Genomic DNA, 17,638 nt, shown 5'->3' on the forward strand with positions numbered 1-17,638 from the left:
GCGTACACACAATGAACTTTAAACCAAAACTGACAAGCACTTAATTATTCCAATTTGCACAGGGGCAAGTTTTGTGTTGGTATACCTTAACAAAAGAACGCAGGTAGTGTTCCAGACCTTCCTCATGACATCTGGAGACTATATGTATGATAACACTGTACAGAGAACAGAGAACAGAGAGGCATACTGTGAGCAGTGATGTCAGTATTGAATACAAACTGAAAACACACTTTTACACAAGTCAACAACTGACCGGAGAGAGTTTACAGCGATGTCATGGGCTACTTTGGTTGCTGCTGTAAGCACCTCAAACAGCTGCATCAACACTGTAGGTAGGAAGTTGATGATGACATGCGTCTCCATGGCATGCAGGCACTGTGGAAAGGAGAGTGAGAGGAAGAAATAAAAGTGTGTAAATGCTGACACCCAGTGTGGGATGAGAGAAACAGTCAAACAGCTGCAATGATACAGCAGGGTTGTGTAAGCTTAACTATTACATTAAAACTTGTACGGAAGGATGACTCTGCAAGCTCAAGCTCCTACAAAGGCTTATTTTAACATGTTTAACTATTAATACAACACCTTGCCTGCCTGAGGATCTCTGGACTCATTTTTAAACAAAGCAGGCTCGTTGCTGTACCATACATCTCCCCAACCCTAACCCTAAACCTAATTTCTTGAAAATATTACTTTGAAGCATCTAAACATCAAAATTTGGAAGTTGTGCAGTAAACTAACTGAACTACAATACGGAACCACAAGCCTGCTGTTAGCGACCTTGTTATTGTACCTCCTAAATACCTAAAAGCCGATCCTTGCTCTCAAACAATTAACTGCCTCACAGCGTCTCACCTTCAGGTACTTGATAAGTTCTGCTTGGTTGCCTTCTGATGTCGTCTTCATCAGCTGGCAGTGCTGAAAGAACTTGTGCAGATGTAGGTCCTGTGGAGGAAACCGCACAGAATTATCATCCACACTCATTATATGCCACTTACTTTATGCATACTGTTCATATATGTGACTATGTGAGAAATGAAGTGTTTTACCTGAGCATATATTGTTGATGCTACATGGGTTCTCACTTTGAACAGCGTCTTGGCATTTTCCACCCACTTGATATCTGGTTGGGACTGTTCAAATGCAAACAATTACGGAAAGATTTTACAGTTTAGTATGTGAACATTTAACTTGCAAGCTGAATGCATTAAAAACTGGATTTCATTTGTGCTTTATCATTTTTCTGAGATGTCAAACAGGATGACTTAGCAGAATTTGGATATCAAAGTGGCTAATGTAGTGTTTCTCTTTGAGTCTTTGAGTTGTAATTTATTTATGGGGACCATACAGTGTTAAACATGATTGATGTCCTTTGCCAGAGTTAGCTTATAGCTAATTTCCATCTTCAGTCCCTTCAGTTGGTTAATATTTGAATATATAACACAATAACAAACAGTACAAAGCTGAAAACACACAGGACACATATAATACAAAACTACAAAGCTATTTTAATAGCATACAGTACCTTCCTGGAGTCCTGACACAGGTATCCAGAGGGCAGGGTAGCAGCTACAGGTAGCTGGAGCCCTACTGATTTCATCCTCCCTTCTTTTAGCAAAGGCATCCAGGAGTAACCCACTGAGACACAGAACAGGAGCAGAGTATAAGATGACCAAACATGGCTTCATATATAAGGCCAATACTGTCTGGAAATACCACACTGTGTTTCCAGGCAGTGTTTTATATTCTTTGTGCAGAACAGTGAGGTCACATGTATGAATAGACAAAAAAAAAAAAAAAAAACATACTTACCCAGTGACTCTACCCCCTCCCTCTTCTTGCTGCTGGCCTTGCTGCTGGACTCACAGCTGATATGGTAAAAGGTGAAGAGGATGTGGTGTTTCTCGTGCATGTGGACCGGCAGCTCAATCTTTACCTGCACACAGTGGAAAAGGTCAGAAGTTTTTTTTTAAGTTTATTGTCACCACATCATTGCTTTTCATGACGTGTGTTTGGGGATTTTTTTGCCCACAAAGTTGGTATAAAATTCCCAGAAAGTTGGCTGTGTTGGTTGAAGAGTGGGCTACTGTGAACAATGTCACCATCTCTGACCTTAAATCAGAATGCAAAACAATAACTGAAAATTCCCCATGAAGAGCGTGGTATTCGTAGACTCATGTGTGGATGTATTCAAATTTGATACATCTGGAAAAAAAAAAAAAAACATCCTCTGGTGAGATCTGCAATAAATAGCTTGTCCACAAGGGGGCATCAACTGCAAGGAAACTACTTTTTATGTGTTTCACACACTGACTTTCTCACAGGAAATGACACATACAGAGGGCTGTGTAGATTTTCCACTAATACAGATTTAACTCCTGACGAACGTTTTAAGAATGTCATGAATGAATATCATGACTCGTCAGTGTATGACATGGGAATGTGTCAGTCCGTCAGTGTGTTGAAGTTGCTCTCTTGGTTAAATCAGAGGAATCCATGTTATGACATGTCTTGGTGAGTTGTTGGTGTATTGTTTTACTGTTTGGGTTGAAATTCTCCATAAGGTGACTAGAAGCTGAAGCATGTGGAGGTAAACCCCAGTGAGCATGCTTGTGTGTGCATGCGGGTGTTTATGGGGGCGGGGGCTCCTTTAAAATCCTAATCCGTTTGATATCAGGGCCATATGGACCCCCTCTGCTCTACCTCTCTAACAGTATCCTGAGCGTACCTCTTTCGCTGAGCTCTTGGCTTCATGTGTGTGTGTGTATGTGCATGTGTGTGCATTCTGGGGTGTGTGACTGTTTGACCAGTCTAGTGTGAGATCACAGCTCTATGCTGAGACAGATTTATAGGATTATCTCAGTGCTGGCTGAGGAATTTCAGCACTGAACACAGCAGTTTCAGGGTATTTGAGAATAAAGCACTGATCAGACTTTCTTCACTGTTGGTCCAGTTGCGCTTATTATCATTTCCTTTTGATATTTAATTCAGCATCAATAACCTGACGAATGAGATCAAGGTTAAGAGGTTGTAATCTCACCTCGTCGTAGAACTCGGGGCTCTGATTGTGGTGCAGGACGGCTGCGTAGGTGCTGCTGGTGAAGAGAGAGTCTCCCGGCTTGCCATAGATGCACTGAAAGGCAAGAAGGCACGTCAGTCATCAAACGCTGGCGCTTTGATGGTGGAGCACGGCAGTGAGTAAGTGCTCAGCAATCTGTGGTTTACAGACAATATTTAGAGAGAAGACGGGGTGAGTGTGCAGCCCTTCATCATACGCATCTTCGAGACTCCAACGGTCTAAATGTAGTGTGGAGAAACTACAAAGCATCAGGTTTGCCTACTCTAGAGAGGCCTCATTATGAAAGATTATATAGGTTTTCAGGCACTGTTTATTTTATTTTAATCAAGCACCACCCCCCACCCCCCTCTGCTGGATGAAAAAATACTGAATACTTACAGCACTGTCACTCTCACACTCATAAATTCTTGCTTTACATAGCAAGTAGAGACATTAGCACAGGTAAATGTGAGGTCACTTATGAATGCATCCTCATATTACAAAGGAGACACTGTGCAGCTCTGGGTTGTATCAGAGCTGAGAGCAGAGATTTTTGTGGGAAATAATTAATCTGTGCAGCGGGGTCAAGCTTGAGCAGGTCGGGACATTTCTAATGAGTGGCGACGCATGGGAAGGGAAAATTCAGACCTGTTCTGATGCCTGGCTCGATCCTGTAATTAGGATGCTGACAATTGTAGTCATCTCTAATGAACAATAATGAGCAGAGCGGGCCAAAGGAAGGACAGTGTTCTCGAGCCAGCTGATTGAGATTGTGAGTGAAAGGAAGTGAGATCAGAAAAACAACTCTCTCTGGCCTCTTAGCTTAGTCTGGAAAGAAGCTGGGAGAGAAGGTGGAGGTAGAGGAGGAGTTGGGAGGTTTCAGCAACCAGCTGTGGTGCAGATCGCAAGGTAAGAGTTGGACTACCGCACTAGTACCAGCATGGAAAAACAACACATTCAGGCGGCCTCACATGAGCGGTAAGTGGAGGGCTGATGGGAGTCCTGATTACCTGACTCAGGTGGAGGGCTGTGGCAGGTCTGCAGGAGATTCCTCTGATCCTATCTGTCATTCAGCCTTTTCTGTCCATACAAGTTCTGCACCACAAAAGGACTAAAAAGCAGTTTCCTTTGACTCAGGTAAATAAACCTGAGCTTATGGATGTATGTCGGACTGGTGAAAAGGTGATCATTTCTGACTGTTTGTAGACAGCAGATATTGATGCATTTTCTAAAGCCATCCTCCAGCAACTCTTCTTCAGCTCCAGCTTTCATCTCCCTACGCCCCACAGCTTGAAAAGCATTTCCCCTCATTCACTTTTGTGTCTTATGTAAAACACAGACATTCCCAGAGCTTCCGCTGCCTCTGATTAAAATCTCCAGAGAGGTGTGCTGCTGGCTCCTGTGCATTGTTTTGTAAACAACTTCTTGCCTTGCTTGAGACCAGACTGTGCTGCAGTATCTGAGATATACTATTCATGAATGTGTGCTGGTATGACTATCTGGGCTGTCTTGATCAAGAGCATCAAATGTAAATGTTTTGGCGCTCCAACTCCAAGAATTTCTCTTTTCCTCCTCCTGCCCTCTGGAAGAGTGAAAAGAAAAACAATCCACCACACTTTGATGACTGTTTCCACCCACAAATATTTGACACGTGTGGCCAGAGAGAAAAGGAGAGGAAGAGTGGAGAGAGACACAGTGACCATTCATTATCTTCTCCTGCCAGCTATAATAACCAGCTTCTGTAAGCTTTTCCTTTTTCCTTTTCTGGCCCCTCAACTGCACTCTGACTTCCACTTAGTGAGAAGCAATAAAAAAAAAAAGGAAAGTTCATTATGTTTGAGGCTTCTGCTATTGATCAAATCTCACTTTAGAACATTCCACAAGTTTTCATGACAGGATTACGGTTTCTGAGAAATTAGCAGCAGGCTCCTGCAAATCTGTTGGAAATAAAGTGCACACTCATCTTTCATCCCCCAAACTATCTATCATCTTCTCTCTTCTATCTCATACTCCACTTTTCCAGATCATACACTCATCTTTCTGAATGATGTTGTTCTTGTCAGTCTACATCTAACTCATAATATTGCAAGAAAAAAGTTGTAATAAATTAAGAATAAAGTTTATACATATAATTAATATCATATTAGGAGAAATTTGTATTTCAAGGAAGAGAAAGAAATGATAATATTTCAAATGTATCTCATGTATCACTCTCAGTATACTGCTCTAGTCTTCCAGGTGATGTCACTGTAAATGATTGACTTTTGTCTCAAAATATAATTTTTTTATATGACACATTAATCTTGAAATTGTGACATTTTCCTGAAATATTTCAACTTTCTGCTGTGTGGCTCTAATATTCTGTTGGATTATATCAGATCAGCAATAACTGGATACATATTTAAGAAAATGAGCTGTGAACACATTCTTACATTCTAAAGTCAAATGCATGTATCATTAACATATAGAGTAGCTTACACACTACAATACATACAGAACATACACCTCACCTTTAAAGGGATTGCACCTTCTTCATCTGAATCTCGGAACTGGATGCAGACTGCAATGTTCCTAGCCTGCCATGGAGAAAACATTACTTTAATTAATGCACATGGCCAAGCAAATAAATCAACGAGAGTGAGTCCAATCAGTGAGATGAGCTTCAGAAACCAATCCTTGTGGACAGTTTGCATCATCTATTCCATCCATCCATCCATCCATCCATCCATCCATCCATCCATCCAGCTTCAGTGTGAGTCACGCACCTTGGTGAAGGTCTTCTGGTTGTCGTATTTGAGCTGCAGAGGGTAGACGTAGAGCTGGTTCTTGTAGGTGGTGAAGGGGTAGTTGTACTTGGCTTCCTCTGGGAGGAACTCCTCTATCTCCACTGACACTCGCTCGCAGCTGTCCTCAAAGGGCTTCACGGGAATGTAAGACGAAGTCACCGTATCTGAGAGACAGAGCATCCCCAGTTAGGGAACCAAACCTCCACTGCTGTGTTCAGTCACATCAGGGTCACTGGGTGCATTTGTGAGTGACGTAAACTCACACGCTATTGGATATTGATTACAAAAACAGCTGAGAGAGTGCAAATCAAACGTACAAGGCTTTGGGCTGCACAGAAAGCTACAGTTACATTATCTTAACTACTTCCTGGCATGGTTTGTAAGTACTTCTTCAACTGCTGTGATTGATGCAAGATACTGCAGTCTATCTTTTATTGAAGCTTCTAAAATTAAAGCACATCATGCTCTTTGTGCACAAAGACACACTGCATCACCCAAAACACTTCCTCCTTTCCTTTGTGACCCCAAAACTGACACTCTCCAGCTGTTACCACATCTATCTCTCTTCCCTCAGCTTTAAGTCTCTACAAACCTCTTTTGCTGCATGTGTTTGTTGCATGGGTGTGCAAGGAACAGGGATGTTTTGTTACATGTGTTGTAAGGGCACCACAGGTTTGGTCTTTGCACTTGTTCGTATTGTTTTGATTATGAAATGTAGATGATTCGATTTTTTGACATTTTTGACACACCACACCTGCATTTGGAGACGTACAAGACATCACAGGAAGGTGACTGTAGATCATGAATGAATGACCAGTAAAATATGTGGCTCAGCTTATACATTTGACTACAACAAGCTCAGAAAGCTGAGCAGAGCAGGTTTTAAGAGACATTTCATTTAATTTAAACTCTATTGTTAAGTGGTTATGTTAGAATAAACTGTGTTTTCGAGGAGAGCACTCAATCTCAGTGCTACAGAGAGACATATATTAGGACAAGGGGAAAGTTAAGCACTGTCAACATACTTGAGAAGTCCGGTGGAACACACTCGATGGTGACGTTCAGCTGGCCGGGGATGGTCGTAAGTTTGCTCTTCTCGGGTCTGATGTGGAAAATAGATTAGCGTGTTAAAACATATACTTAAGAAGAGATAAATATGCAACAGTGTGAGTGTTTAGCGTTATAGTAACTGAGCCAAAATAGCAGAAGAGGGGTGATGACTCACTTCCTGATGTCGGCCAGCAGCTTGATGATGTCGTCAGTGGAGATTTTGCTGCTGTCCTGGCGGTAGAGAGGAGAAAACTTCCCATCCATGTCCAGACTGCCCTGAGCATCTTTGAACACCTGCCTAGAAACACACGACACACGACTACAGCACCGACCTCCAATATGAAGTAGTCCTATTTGTTTTCAGTTGGCTTCTTCAGCTTTTGTGATGAATCTAAAGGTTTTCACTTAGTTTAAAATCAGTCATGGTCTCAGTATGTTGAACATCCTGGTGAACCTTGTTTCCATGCCTACCTCTAAACCCATTGAAGCATTTAGAGGATGTGCGAAATGTTTGCATACAGCATACAGTACATTCAAATTTTCAAATCCACGACTGAATCTTATCATGCTGATATATTTCATGTATTTGTGGGTCACAAGACAGATGCAGACAGATTTATTATTGGGTAATATTGTGATTCATGATTATTCCTGTCTTACTTGGCAGCCCAAGCAAATGGCATCCTGTATTGGCCCAAGCGTTGGCATGTCTGTTTGGCAGATTTGAGCACCTTCTGAGCGGTCTGCCGAGACACAAACACAACACACAAAAAAAAAATTAATATGGAGGAGAAGACTGAATGTTAATTTTCGGGGTAAAGAATAGAGGCGGCTCACTTTGTTGATGTCAGAGGTCTTGACGTAGGGCTCGGCGCAGTGGGTGATGCCGTTCTGCAACACTTTCTCCACGCGCGCCACCAGAAAGATATCCGCGTGGGGGTTTGTTACTGAAAAAATACCCTGGAGGAGAAAGGGAGAAACAGACTAATGAGGCTAATTAGCAATGATACAGCACACAAGAAGATCTGTGGAGTTTATCATTTGAATTGGCAGACAGTGAGTCTTGTTTTCCTAATAACTGCCCTTCTGGGATTTTCCACAGATCTGAGGAGTAATTCGCCAAAACAAGCAGGGACTCAAATAAATATGCACTCATCAGCAATTCAAACTTTATATGTCTTTTCATTCTTAATACATATTTTGCCTCTCTTCAAGGCAAGTGCAGGGGAAGTGGCTGATGTTGGCTGAAGCAAGACAGGAAACCCACATGGGGCTCATCTATTTTTGGTCTGGTGAGATGGGGCTGTTTTAAAAGTGTGGTGTCAGTTCGCACAAACAATCTCAAGGGGATAGAAACTTTATTCAGGTAAGAAGATGCAGTGGATATTAACACACACATACACACGCACACAAACACACAAACAACCAGAGCCTCCATTGAGGTTTTTGAGAATAGAGGCGATCGCATAGAAAGACGCAGCAGGAAGTCATTTTGGAAGTATAAAAGTTTCTGCATAAGTAATGAAACTGAGCGAAGCTGCACCAGCTAAAGAGGCTAATGCAGCTTTAAATCACAGTAGATGTAGACTTCACAGACTGCGCATTAATAATACACAACTCTGAAGAGGCGAGGACAGTGCCAGACACACACATACACACACACACACATACACACACATACACACACATACACACACACCCTGGTTTCACTCCAAACCAGTGACGCTGCCCATCCTTTTCCATCTGCCCTCTTTCACTAATGAACACAGCCACACACACACACACACACATGCTTCTTGTTACAATCTTTGACAGTATGACACGTCACATTTTGAACACTGTAAGGGGGGGGAGATTCCTAAATTTAACATAGATTCCCCAGAAGAGCTCACAAGTGCTGTCAGTGCAAACATAAACCACTGTGCTGCTGCTGCTGGTTGGTAGCTGGAGGAACAAAGCCACAACTCCTCACTCACACTCCAACAAATTTATTAGATTTGTGAATTATGTAATGAGCTGGAAGCGAGGTTGCGTCCTTCGGAGAGTTGCTGCTGATGGAGCAGAGAGATGTAAGACGCGGAGGCTCTGTCCTTGGACCACACCCAATGCACCTAAATTAAACTGTGGTCCGTTGAGCTATAATAGCACACTAATCACAGAGGTAGAGTTTGCTATGTTTGTGTTTGTGTGCCTGCGTGTGTGTGTCTCTGTGTGTGTAAGTCTGACAAGCTGGCTGCTTCATTTGCTATTACACATACTGTTTCTGCTTCCAGTGCTTGTGACTCAGACTCTCCCCCAATCCATCTTCTCACCTTTAAAGGTTTTTTTCTATGTTCTGTTGCTGTGATCGTCCAGTTATGTCTCTTATTATGGAAAGTGTGTATGTATGCACTTTTAGAACCTGGCTGCAACTAATTTACTACAGGCAAAAGTCATGATGACTTACTAAATCCTGTTAATGGGCCAAGCAAGCAGAGGTGAGGAACAGACAGTGCATATGTGTGTGTATGTGTGTGTGTGTGTGTGTGTGTATATATGTGCATGTTGATCTTACAGCACCTGCAAGTGAGTTTGCACAAGGCCAAAACCCCTGAGCCAAGAGTAACACTCACACATGGACATTATTCTTTCCTAAATAAACTCTACATTTAAAATATGGCAAAGAGGGGCAACAAGACTTAAAGCTTGCATCAGTGAGCACGGAGCTCACATCAGAAACTGGCAAACCAAAAAGATTCTGTAATCACTTGCAAATGCTGTTTGAATGAGCTACGCTGAGGCTTCATGTGGATCCTTTCAGAGTGTTTAAAAGCTGGACGTGGACCAGGCATTGTCTGGAGACATGCTCACCATCTGGTAATACTACAATGGCATGACAATGGGGAAAAAACAGCACATAGATTAAAAAAAAAAAGGAGAAATTGATATGAAGAATTTGGGTAACGAGCTCTATCATTCAGTCATCGCCTCCTCAGCGGGGAATCCATCAGCTGGTCACTCGTACTTTATCCATCCAACCCGGGCCAGCTGCAGTCAGCATGGGAACGCCCATAAATTCAGCATCTGTCACCTCACTGAGCTGTGAGAACTGCATCCAACCACAACCTTAGCAGGCTAGGAGAGTGTAGGACATTTAATGGTCAATTCCACAGATTGTAGTTCTTATTAAACTTCATTTAATTATATCTTATATCTTTTAATGTATGCTTTAACTTGCACTGTTAGAGAGGAATTAGACAGTGACAGAGGTGTTGCTGCTGTAAATATAACCCTGTGAACCACACAGAGGTTCTTTTGTGTGTTTCATGTGTTGTCAATTGTTTCTTTGAATAGACACAGATGTCATAATTCATATGCTTTTACAATATTTGCTTATTTTGCTCTTTTGTTTATCTTCAGCTGTATTAGTTTAGGTTTTTTTTAACTATAAGTATGCATCTCTTAAGTGGAAGACCATTTGTGATGCTGTTCATGTGAGAACAGTCTGAGCATCCAGCTCCATGAGACAACCCCCAAAAACCAGAAGAATTGATTGACATCTGACACCCGGCGGTACTCGCAAAGCAGACCAAAAACAAAACAAAGGAAGAGCAAACCACAGTCTGAGCTAATGGCTCATTTACAGCTATTTCTTCATGTGGTCTAATTAGCACGAGCAGCAGAGCAAAGAGAGACTCAACAAAAAACAAAAAAATCCCCAAAAAATCAGGAATGGAATCAGCTTCTTCAACTCAAAACCCACATCAGCAAAACCTCGAACCCCAACAGGATGACGTGGATGCCAGAATTCTGCCTAACGAGCCGTTTGACTTCTGGTTGTGTTTGAACAGCATTAACTTGAACAAATATATCACAAAAATACGATAAAGCAAAGTTTTCTAGTACGACTTAGACTAGAGAAAACATATTATAGGTGTGACCTCGCCTTAACTGGGGCAAATAATAATAATAATAATATACCCTCTCTGTATTTGTATAATCTGCAGTCACAGAAGGATGTGAGCTCATTTTGTTAGTTTTAAAACAGTGATTTCAACACATTTTGCAATGATGAAACATTGTGTTATTCATACTGTGCTGAATAAAACAGCTGATTCAGCTTTCACGCCCAGTTCTGTGATTCAGGTGGAGTCATTTCCTCAATCAGACAACTACAATCAAGTCTTTACCTGTGTAGGGAAGCGCAGGAGTGCCTCCGACACCCTCTGGAGAACAGGCAGGCCGTTCCCTTTCCCCGAGTCTCCGTTCATCATCACTCCGCCTCCTCCCTCCCTGGCTCCTCCTCCTCCGCCGCCATCGGAGTCCGATGAAGGAGAGAGCTGGCCCGAGGCGTCAGTCAGCATCTCTCTGACGCAGGGCGGGTTGAGGTCGACGTGGAAGTCGGCCGAGATCTTGCAGCTCTTGGAGACGTCGAAGAGAGCGAGGCTGATGAAGAAGGGTTCCACCTGTGGGTTCAGCAGAGAGGCAGTTAAATCACTTCAATCAGGCCACGTTTATCTAATATAGTATCCAGGTTAATCTTATATCATCCCTGGGTTAAGGCTTGATGCTGCATCCAAATTTTGGGAGCACGCAGTGTACACAGGATGACCTCATATTCACTGGCTTATCATGCATTATTTAATAAAAAAGAGTTAGCACAACAAATGCAATTTCAACTTTTAACCTGCAGTTCTTCAGAAATGCTACTGTGGCATTTTGTGGATAAAATCTAAATCTTAAACATTACTGTTGTTATGGATTTAAATTAGAGATTAAATTAAGATTCAAATTCTGTTTAATGGTAAATTTAGCCAAAATATGGAGATGTAAATATTTGAATAAAATATTGTCTTTTATCACATTAACCACATAAATATTAGTTGATCTCTAGTTTGGAAGCATACATTGGCTCTACAGTAGTGCAGCCCACAAACATTTAAATGACTGTGCACTTATGCCAGGATGGAAGCTTCCTCCGTGATGGACAAGGCTGAGTCTGCCCAATAAACATTAAAACATCTGAGGCTGAGGAAGGAGTGGGAGGGAGAGACGGCGCGTGCAGCTTCCAAACCACAAATATGAAGTCAGTTTGAATCTAGCAGCCATTCTAATGCACCGGCAAGCAGTGTTTCAATGTTTTATGACTATAGCAGTGTGTTCTGACAAAGGCGGTGCTCACACATGTTCTAAACTGCCTGTCTCATCCTCATTCATCGCACATTGAAGGAGTTTCCACTGTTTGTCAGACTTTAATTCTTAGGCAAACTTTAGAGCTATCTATCTTACATGTCACATAGACACAAAGCACAAAGGAAAGATGAGGATTACAATGTAGTAACATTAATATGTAAAATAACTGAATACATTGACATATAAACAAAATGAGAAGGTATTACAACAGTATTGAATGGGTGATCCCCTTTTGGCCTGGTTACTTTCATTGCTTGCAAATGGGCCAACATGAATTATGAAGGCATACTATCTGGGGCAGAACTACACAGGGTGAACTGGGTGGAGGATGTGTGGTGTGAAAGAGAAAGCTGTGTGTGTTGCGGTTAGAGATGCTTAAGCGCATACTGACAAAAATCATGAAAGTGTTATCTTCACTCCTCACTCACTCACTTGATTTTTCTCATCAAGCTTGACAGATATTTTAAAGATAGTTTTAAGCCATTTTCAGTTAAATTAACATCCCCTCTGTTTTTATGTCTTATTCTAATGTGTTTATTTTTATTAGTTTTCATTTATTTTATGGATATTGTGTCATACAGTTGTCTAAAACAATATCTATTTTTTATTGAGCCAATCATGAGCTTTTCAGCTGGAGAGGAGAAGTAAATATGCCGACCGGGAGTGAGCCACACTGGTCTACTAGTAATAGTTATATAAATAACAGGAATGTCTGTCTCACGTTGGTGAGGACGCCGTCCCCCTTCTCACTGACGCAGCCCTGGAGACTGAAGGTCAGGTCATGGCAGCTGACCACAATACGTCGGCCAAAACGCTCCTCAAATGGCTTCACGTCTGGCTCAATTCCTGAGAAGTCCAGCCTCTGGAGAGGGGAGGAGAGGAGAGGAGAGGGAAGCAGGAAGACAACACAGCGAGGAGGCGAAAATTGATCAGCGGACAGTAAAGAGGGAAGCGAGGAGACGTGTGCAGAGGAAGAGGATAATGGAGAGGGAAACAGTGGAAATGGTGGAAAAGGGAGGAGAAATTCAATAACGTGAATCAATACAGAAATAAATAAATCATGATACAACAAAATGTTCAAAGAAGCATTTTCTATACCTGTGTCTCAGGGTCCAGAGAGAAAAGCTTTTGTCTGCCATCATTCCTGTTGATCCTATTGAGCTGGTCTGTTTCTCTGCCGTACTGCAAACACACACAGTACAAGGATGTGGGTTCAATCAAATAATATGTCAGGAAAGAGATTAGAGATTGATTTATTTTAAATGTATTTAATGTCTTCATCAATACTATCTAATCCATTGCTCTTGCTATTTTTAAATCATATGATGCCTTTTAGTTTTAAATGATTTCATTAGGCTGATGTCTGCTTTTTGTATAAAGAGTTGAAGCTCTATTGTAGTTCTTTATCATTATCTAACATTTTTCTCACCCACAGCAAAAACATATCTATGTGTGACTGAAAGACTGACGAAAAGCTGAAACATTTTAGAGAAGTGGGAAAATGGCAACTGGTTTCAAAGTGTAGTATTTCATACAATAATGGCCCTAAACAGTGTGTTCACTGAGTTGCCTGCTGGTAAACTACAAGAATTCAGACACAGGGGAAGACAGAGAAGGAGAAACAGGCAGCCCAGCAGACCCAGACAGAAGGAGAAAGAAGGGCAATCTGACGGAGACAAACAAATCAAACCCTCAGGTCACGTAAAGACTCTTTATCCATCTCCCTTCCTCTCTTCTCTTCTCCTCCTCCTCCTCCTCCTCCCCTTGTTTCTGCTCTAACTCACTCTGTCCAGCCTGCAGACAACTGATCTTTTTGCACGGGGAGGGAAGAGCTGTGCTGGAGCGGCCCCGGAGCAAACGCAGTGAAACAAGCAGCAGAGAGCACAGAAGGCTTTGTTGGCTGTGTGTAGCTCTGGGTTTATAGATACATTAAAGCAACGCTGCCTCTGTGGAGTAAACACTGATGTTCTCAGGCTCAGAAAACTCAAATACTGTACGGGAAAAACAAAAGAGCTGTGCTTGGAGAGCTCTTCCAAGGAAAAAAAAAATAGATCATTTATAAATCATGTATGACATTTATAAACATAATGTGGCCTGGTACAGAAGTTCAGGCTTTTTCTTTTGACACGAGAAACATTTTATCATCTGCAGATTCATAGTTAAAAGTGTTCAGTCTGTGATTAGTAAGTGCATTACCTTTACAAGTTCAGGGTGTAAGCTCCTCCCCAGGCTCTCCAGCAGGCTCTCACCTTTACCTTGGCTCGAGGTATCATCATCTGATTGGACAAGACAAGTGATCACACATGAATAAATGTAGAGGAAATGCACAGAAACACAAGTCATGACAAATCACGCTATTGTGAATCAGGCCCAAATAAAACTTAATGTTTCCCTGACAGCTTCCCTTTTGTGGTTTTTTCTTCCCAGAAGGACAAACTCATATCCTACAGTCTACTGGCTGAATTAAAGAGGCCAATTTATTACACTGCTGACTCCCAGGAGACAGATGATGGACTGACTGAACTCTGTCTGCTCCTCCATCTTTCTGGAAGTGTCTCATCAGTATCTGGGAGATTCGTGACCAAGCTAGAATATTGGGTTTCACTGGAATATTCTGCAGAGAGTATATTATTATATAAAAAAAACTAAAAAAAAAGCACTCAGATGCTGGCAAGAGATATGCAAACTGCACAAAACTGCTGTTGTTTCTCCACAGTTCAGGACAAGCAACAATTCAACGACTCACCACATCTGCCCCCTAAAGAAACACACTCCTGAATGAAACTAATGGCCGAAACAGCTGAAAACATCTGCAGGTTCTTCAGCTTTGATTTACCTGCACAGCTGTATGTCTTTTAGAATTTACAGCAAGATTATCACTCCTGTCGCTCTATTGTCAGGAAATGCAGGGGTTCGTGTTAAGTCTATTTAATGCCTATGTATCACTGTAATATGGAAGCCATTAAAGTGTCATAACACGGGGGCTCAGAATTAAATTGTAATATGTGGAGGGAGTTCTGTTTGGACTGTCAGAGAGAGGGATTACTGTAACCCTGGCTAACTTTACCGCAGGCTAAAAGGCTCTGTTTAAACATGCTAGTATTAGTATCATAGCTACATGAATGAGTTCACAGTCATTTTTCAGTTGGGTTACTTTTTAGATGTACTTAAATCTCACCTAGGGCACAGTCCAGTGACTCAACGCCGTTCCTCCTGTCCTGGCCGGCCTCGCTGCTGCTCTGCAGGGCCTGCTTCAGTGTGGCAACCCAATCCTCCATCTCTGCTTCGCTGTCAGCAGCCAGGAAGTGGCTGTAGCGGTCTTGCATCTTCAGCTCGAAGCCATTACGTCGCATCTTAGGGCTCTGAGGACAGAGGGATTCTTATGTTTGGGATTTTTGTAGTTTTATTTTATTTTATTTCCCAAACAATAAACTAACAGTGGATAAAAGATCATTCAGTATTTGTGGTAATGAGGATTGCTGTCGTTTATTTGGGGCAACAAAGCAGGATCTTAAATCACTTTTAGCTAATGCACATATATAATTCCTCTAATGAACATCACAGGGCTTCTTGGGCATCTGATGTATTCAAACAGTCCTTTCTAAAGCTTTATAAAATATATTTTATCTCTGAAATTAAGTAAAAGCAGCTGTGCATGTCAAACAGGCAAACATGCTCTCCAAGCTCTCACATTAAACCCACTGGCCAGAACGAGTTTCTTCGCTCTTCCCCGCCCCATTCATCTCCTGACTGTGTTCATCAATCTGAAAGCTTTCTGGCAGCCTCTCCAGCCACTGTGAACCTGAATGAGGTACCAGCCAGTGCCAGCCAAAAGCCGCCACTCAAAATCTGCTAGAACTGGACTTTTAGGCCCGAGTCGAAGGAATGCTGTAAATCTGTCCAATCGAAGCTGCTAAAAGCCCCTGGAGCATGGTGAGAGCAGGAAACACGCTGACTTTCACGAGGGTGGGAGCTCATGCCAGGGACTTAAAAACTCACAGTGAGCGCAGGAGGAAGTGCACCGAAATGAGTTCAGTTAAACGTAACAACATGAGAGCTTAATGGGTGGTCAAGCTGAAAAGGGATGCTGCTGCTGCTCTTCTCAACTGTGCATTTGATGTTTCTTTAATTTTATTATTCCAGTCCTGCATACCTGAATGACATCTATGCAGGAATCCAGGTAGATGGATCCTTTGGTGTCCTTGCAGTTCTTCTCATCCTTGTAGGAGTTGAGGATGTAGGAGCCGTCGGGGAGCTGGGACAGGTAGAAGTACCTCCGTTTGAACACCTGCATTTTATAGTAATGACAAGCAAGTCAGGAAGATTCATAGCTTAGCATAGCAGATTATAAACAGTCACACAGTATAACAGAAATAAAGTATTAAATGTAGCTTCTAAGCACATCTGCTGTTGCGTAAATTAATACTGCTCTGTTAACATGATTTCCTGATTGGAGGAAAGATGCTGCACTGTTTTGATTTTTGTTTATTTTTACAGTAGACTTGATTTCAATGTATTAAAATGTAAATGTAAGATCTTTAATTACTTGTTTCTAATCAGTTTCCTTCTTTTTTAAGCCTCATTCATCCCCTGTAATATTATACATGTCAGTTCTTATGTGACAGTGGTTGTAGTTAATGATGTAAACATTCTTGATTGTAATATATAACAGAGTAACACAGAATACAAAGAGTTACTGTAGTTTCAGTGGTGGATCATACATGAGGAAGTTGAAAAAGTTGCCATGTCTACCTGGTTTTGCATGTTGTTATTATTATGTTGTATGAATAACACAGACAAGGAGGTCTGGTGCTGACTCACCCTCATGGAGACAGACAGGCTGCTGTTGATGTTGGCTTTCTGAAGCCAGCCCTGCTTCATGATGCCTCCCCTCTGGGAGCACAGTGAAGACGTGTCCTGACACACACACACAAATATTGTAAATCAATCAAGACAGACTTTATTATCCAGGTTCATTCTGCTTACATGCTGAATATTGCAATAGTCAGTGTACTTCTAGTGAAAAAAAGTCCTATAAACTAATCACACACCAGATCAGCTTATCAGGGGAATTTATTTTGGTTTCCCATAAAGCGCTGATTATTATTAAGCCGCAGATTCTGTCAGTACAGCCTTTCTATCTCATAACTATCACGGGGCTGTTCATCAGCATCACAGAAAACACAAGCACAGATCACATGGGAATGGTCTCATAGTGAGCACTCTGCAGTAATGTATCCGGCCACGTGGAAAAAACTCACAGTATAGCACAAGGAGGAGTATAGCACCCTATTAACTAATGCAAGCTTTAATGACACGCTCTTATGAAAACTATCATGACATTGAGTGTGGGCAGATGTATGTGTGTATGTGTATGTGTGTGTGTGTGTGTATGACTGAAACAAGCCACACTGAAGCTGTGTTTTGTCCTCTGTGTGTCACGCCTCCCATTCTCTCCAGCTTTGTCCTGTAATCTAATTGGCTGGCAGCTGTCCTCGCTCAGCCTGCACAAGTCCATCCTTCCCACACATACACACACACACACACGCACACACAAAATAGCCGATTGCCACGC

The 17,638-nt window shown here is 41.9% G+C and overlaps 1 protein-coding gene across 1 annotated transcript in view; it reads right to left on the reverse strand.

Moving 5' to 3' along the window:
- dock11 (dedicator of cytokinesis 11) overlaps positions 1 to 17,638 on the reverse strand; it is a 63,651-nt gene that overhangs the window by 34,322 nt on the left and 11,691 nt on the right. Inside the window, exons 6-25 of the mRNA XM_053343326.1 lie at positions 16,885 to 16,980; positions 16,217 to 16,351; positions 15,242 to 15,425; positions 14,260 to 14,339; positions 13,162 to 13,245; positions 12,785 to 12,925; positions 11,061 to 11,336; positions 7,729 to 7,851; positions 7,552 to 7,634; positions 7,067 to 7,189; positions 6,867 to 6,943; positions 5,821 to 6,005; positions 5,566 to 5,631; positions 3,038 to 3,130; positions 1,810 to 1,933; positions 1,523 to 1,635; positions 1,047 to 1,130; positions 853 to 942; positions 254 to 375; positions 86 to 155 (exon numbers count right to left, since the gene is read on the reverse strand). Of these exons, the coding sequence (XP_053199301.1) occupies positions 86 to 155; positions 254 to 375; positions 853 to 942; positions 1,047 to 1,130; positions 1,523 to 1,635; positions 1,810 to 1,933; positions 3,038 to 3,130; positions 5,566 to 5,631; positions 5,821 to 6,005; positions 6,867 to 6,943; positions 7,067 to 7,189; positions 7,552 to 7,634; positions 7,729 to 7,851; positions 11,061 to 11,336; positions 12,785 to 12,925; positions 13,162 to 13,245; positions 14,260 to 14,339; positions 15,242 to 15,425; positions 16,217 to 16,351; positions 16,885 to 16,980 (2,349 nt within the window). The remainder of the gene's footprint in view (positions 1 to 85; positions 156 to 253; positions 376 to 852; positions 943 to 1,046; positions 1,131 to 1,522; positions 1,636 to 1,809; positions 1,934 to 3,037; positions 3,131 to 5,565; positions 5,632 to 5,820; positions 6,006 to 6,866; positions 6,944 to 7,066; positions 7,190 to 7,551; positions 7,635 to 7,728; positions 7,852 to 11,060; positions 11,337 to 12,784; positions 12,926 to 13,161; positions 13,246 to 14,259; positions 14,340 to 15,241; positions 15,426 to 16,216; positions 16,352 to 16,884; positions 16,981 to 17,638) is intronic.

This window comes from Scomber japonicus, chromosome 22, assembly GCF_027409825.1.
Source record: "Scomber japonicus isolate fScoJap1 chromosome 22, fScoJap1.pri, whole genome shotgun sequence".
In the NCBI taxonomy this organism is placed as follows: domain Eukaryota; kingdom Metazoa; phylum Chordata; class Actinopteri; order Scombriformes; family Scombridae; genus Scomber; species Scomber japonicus.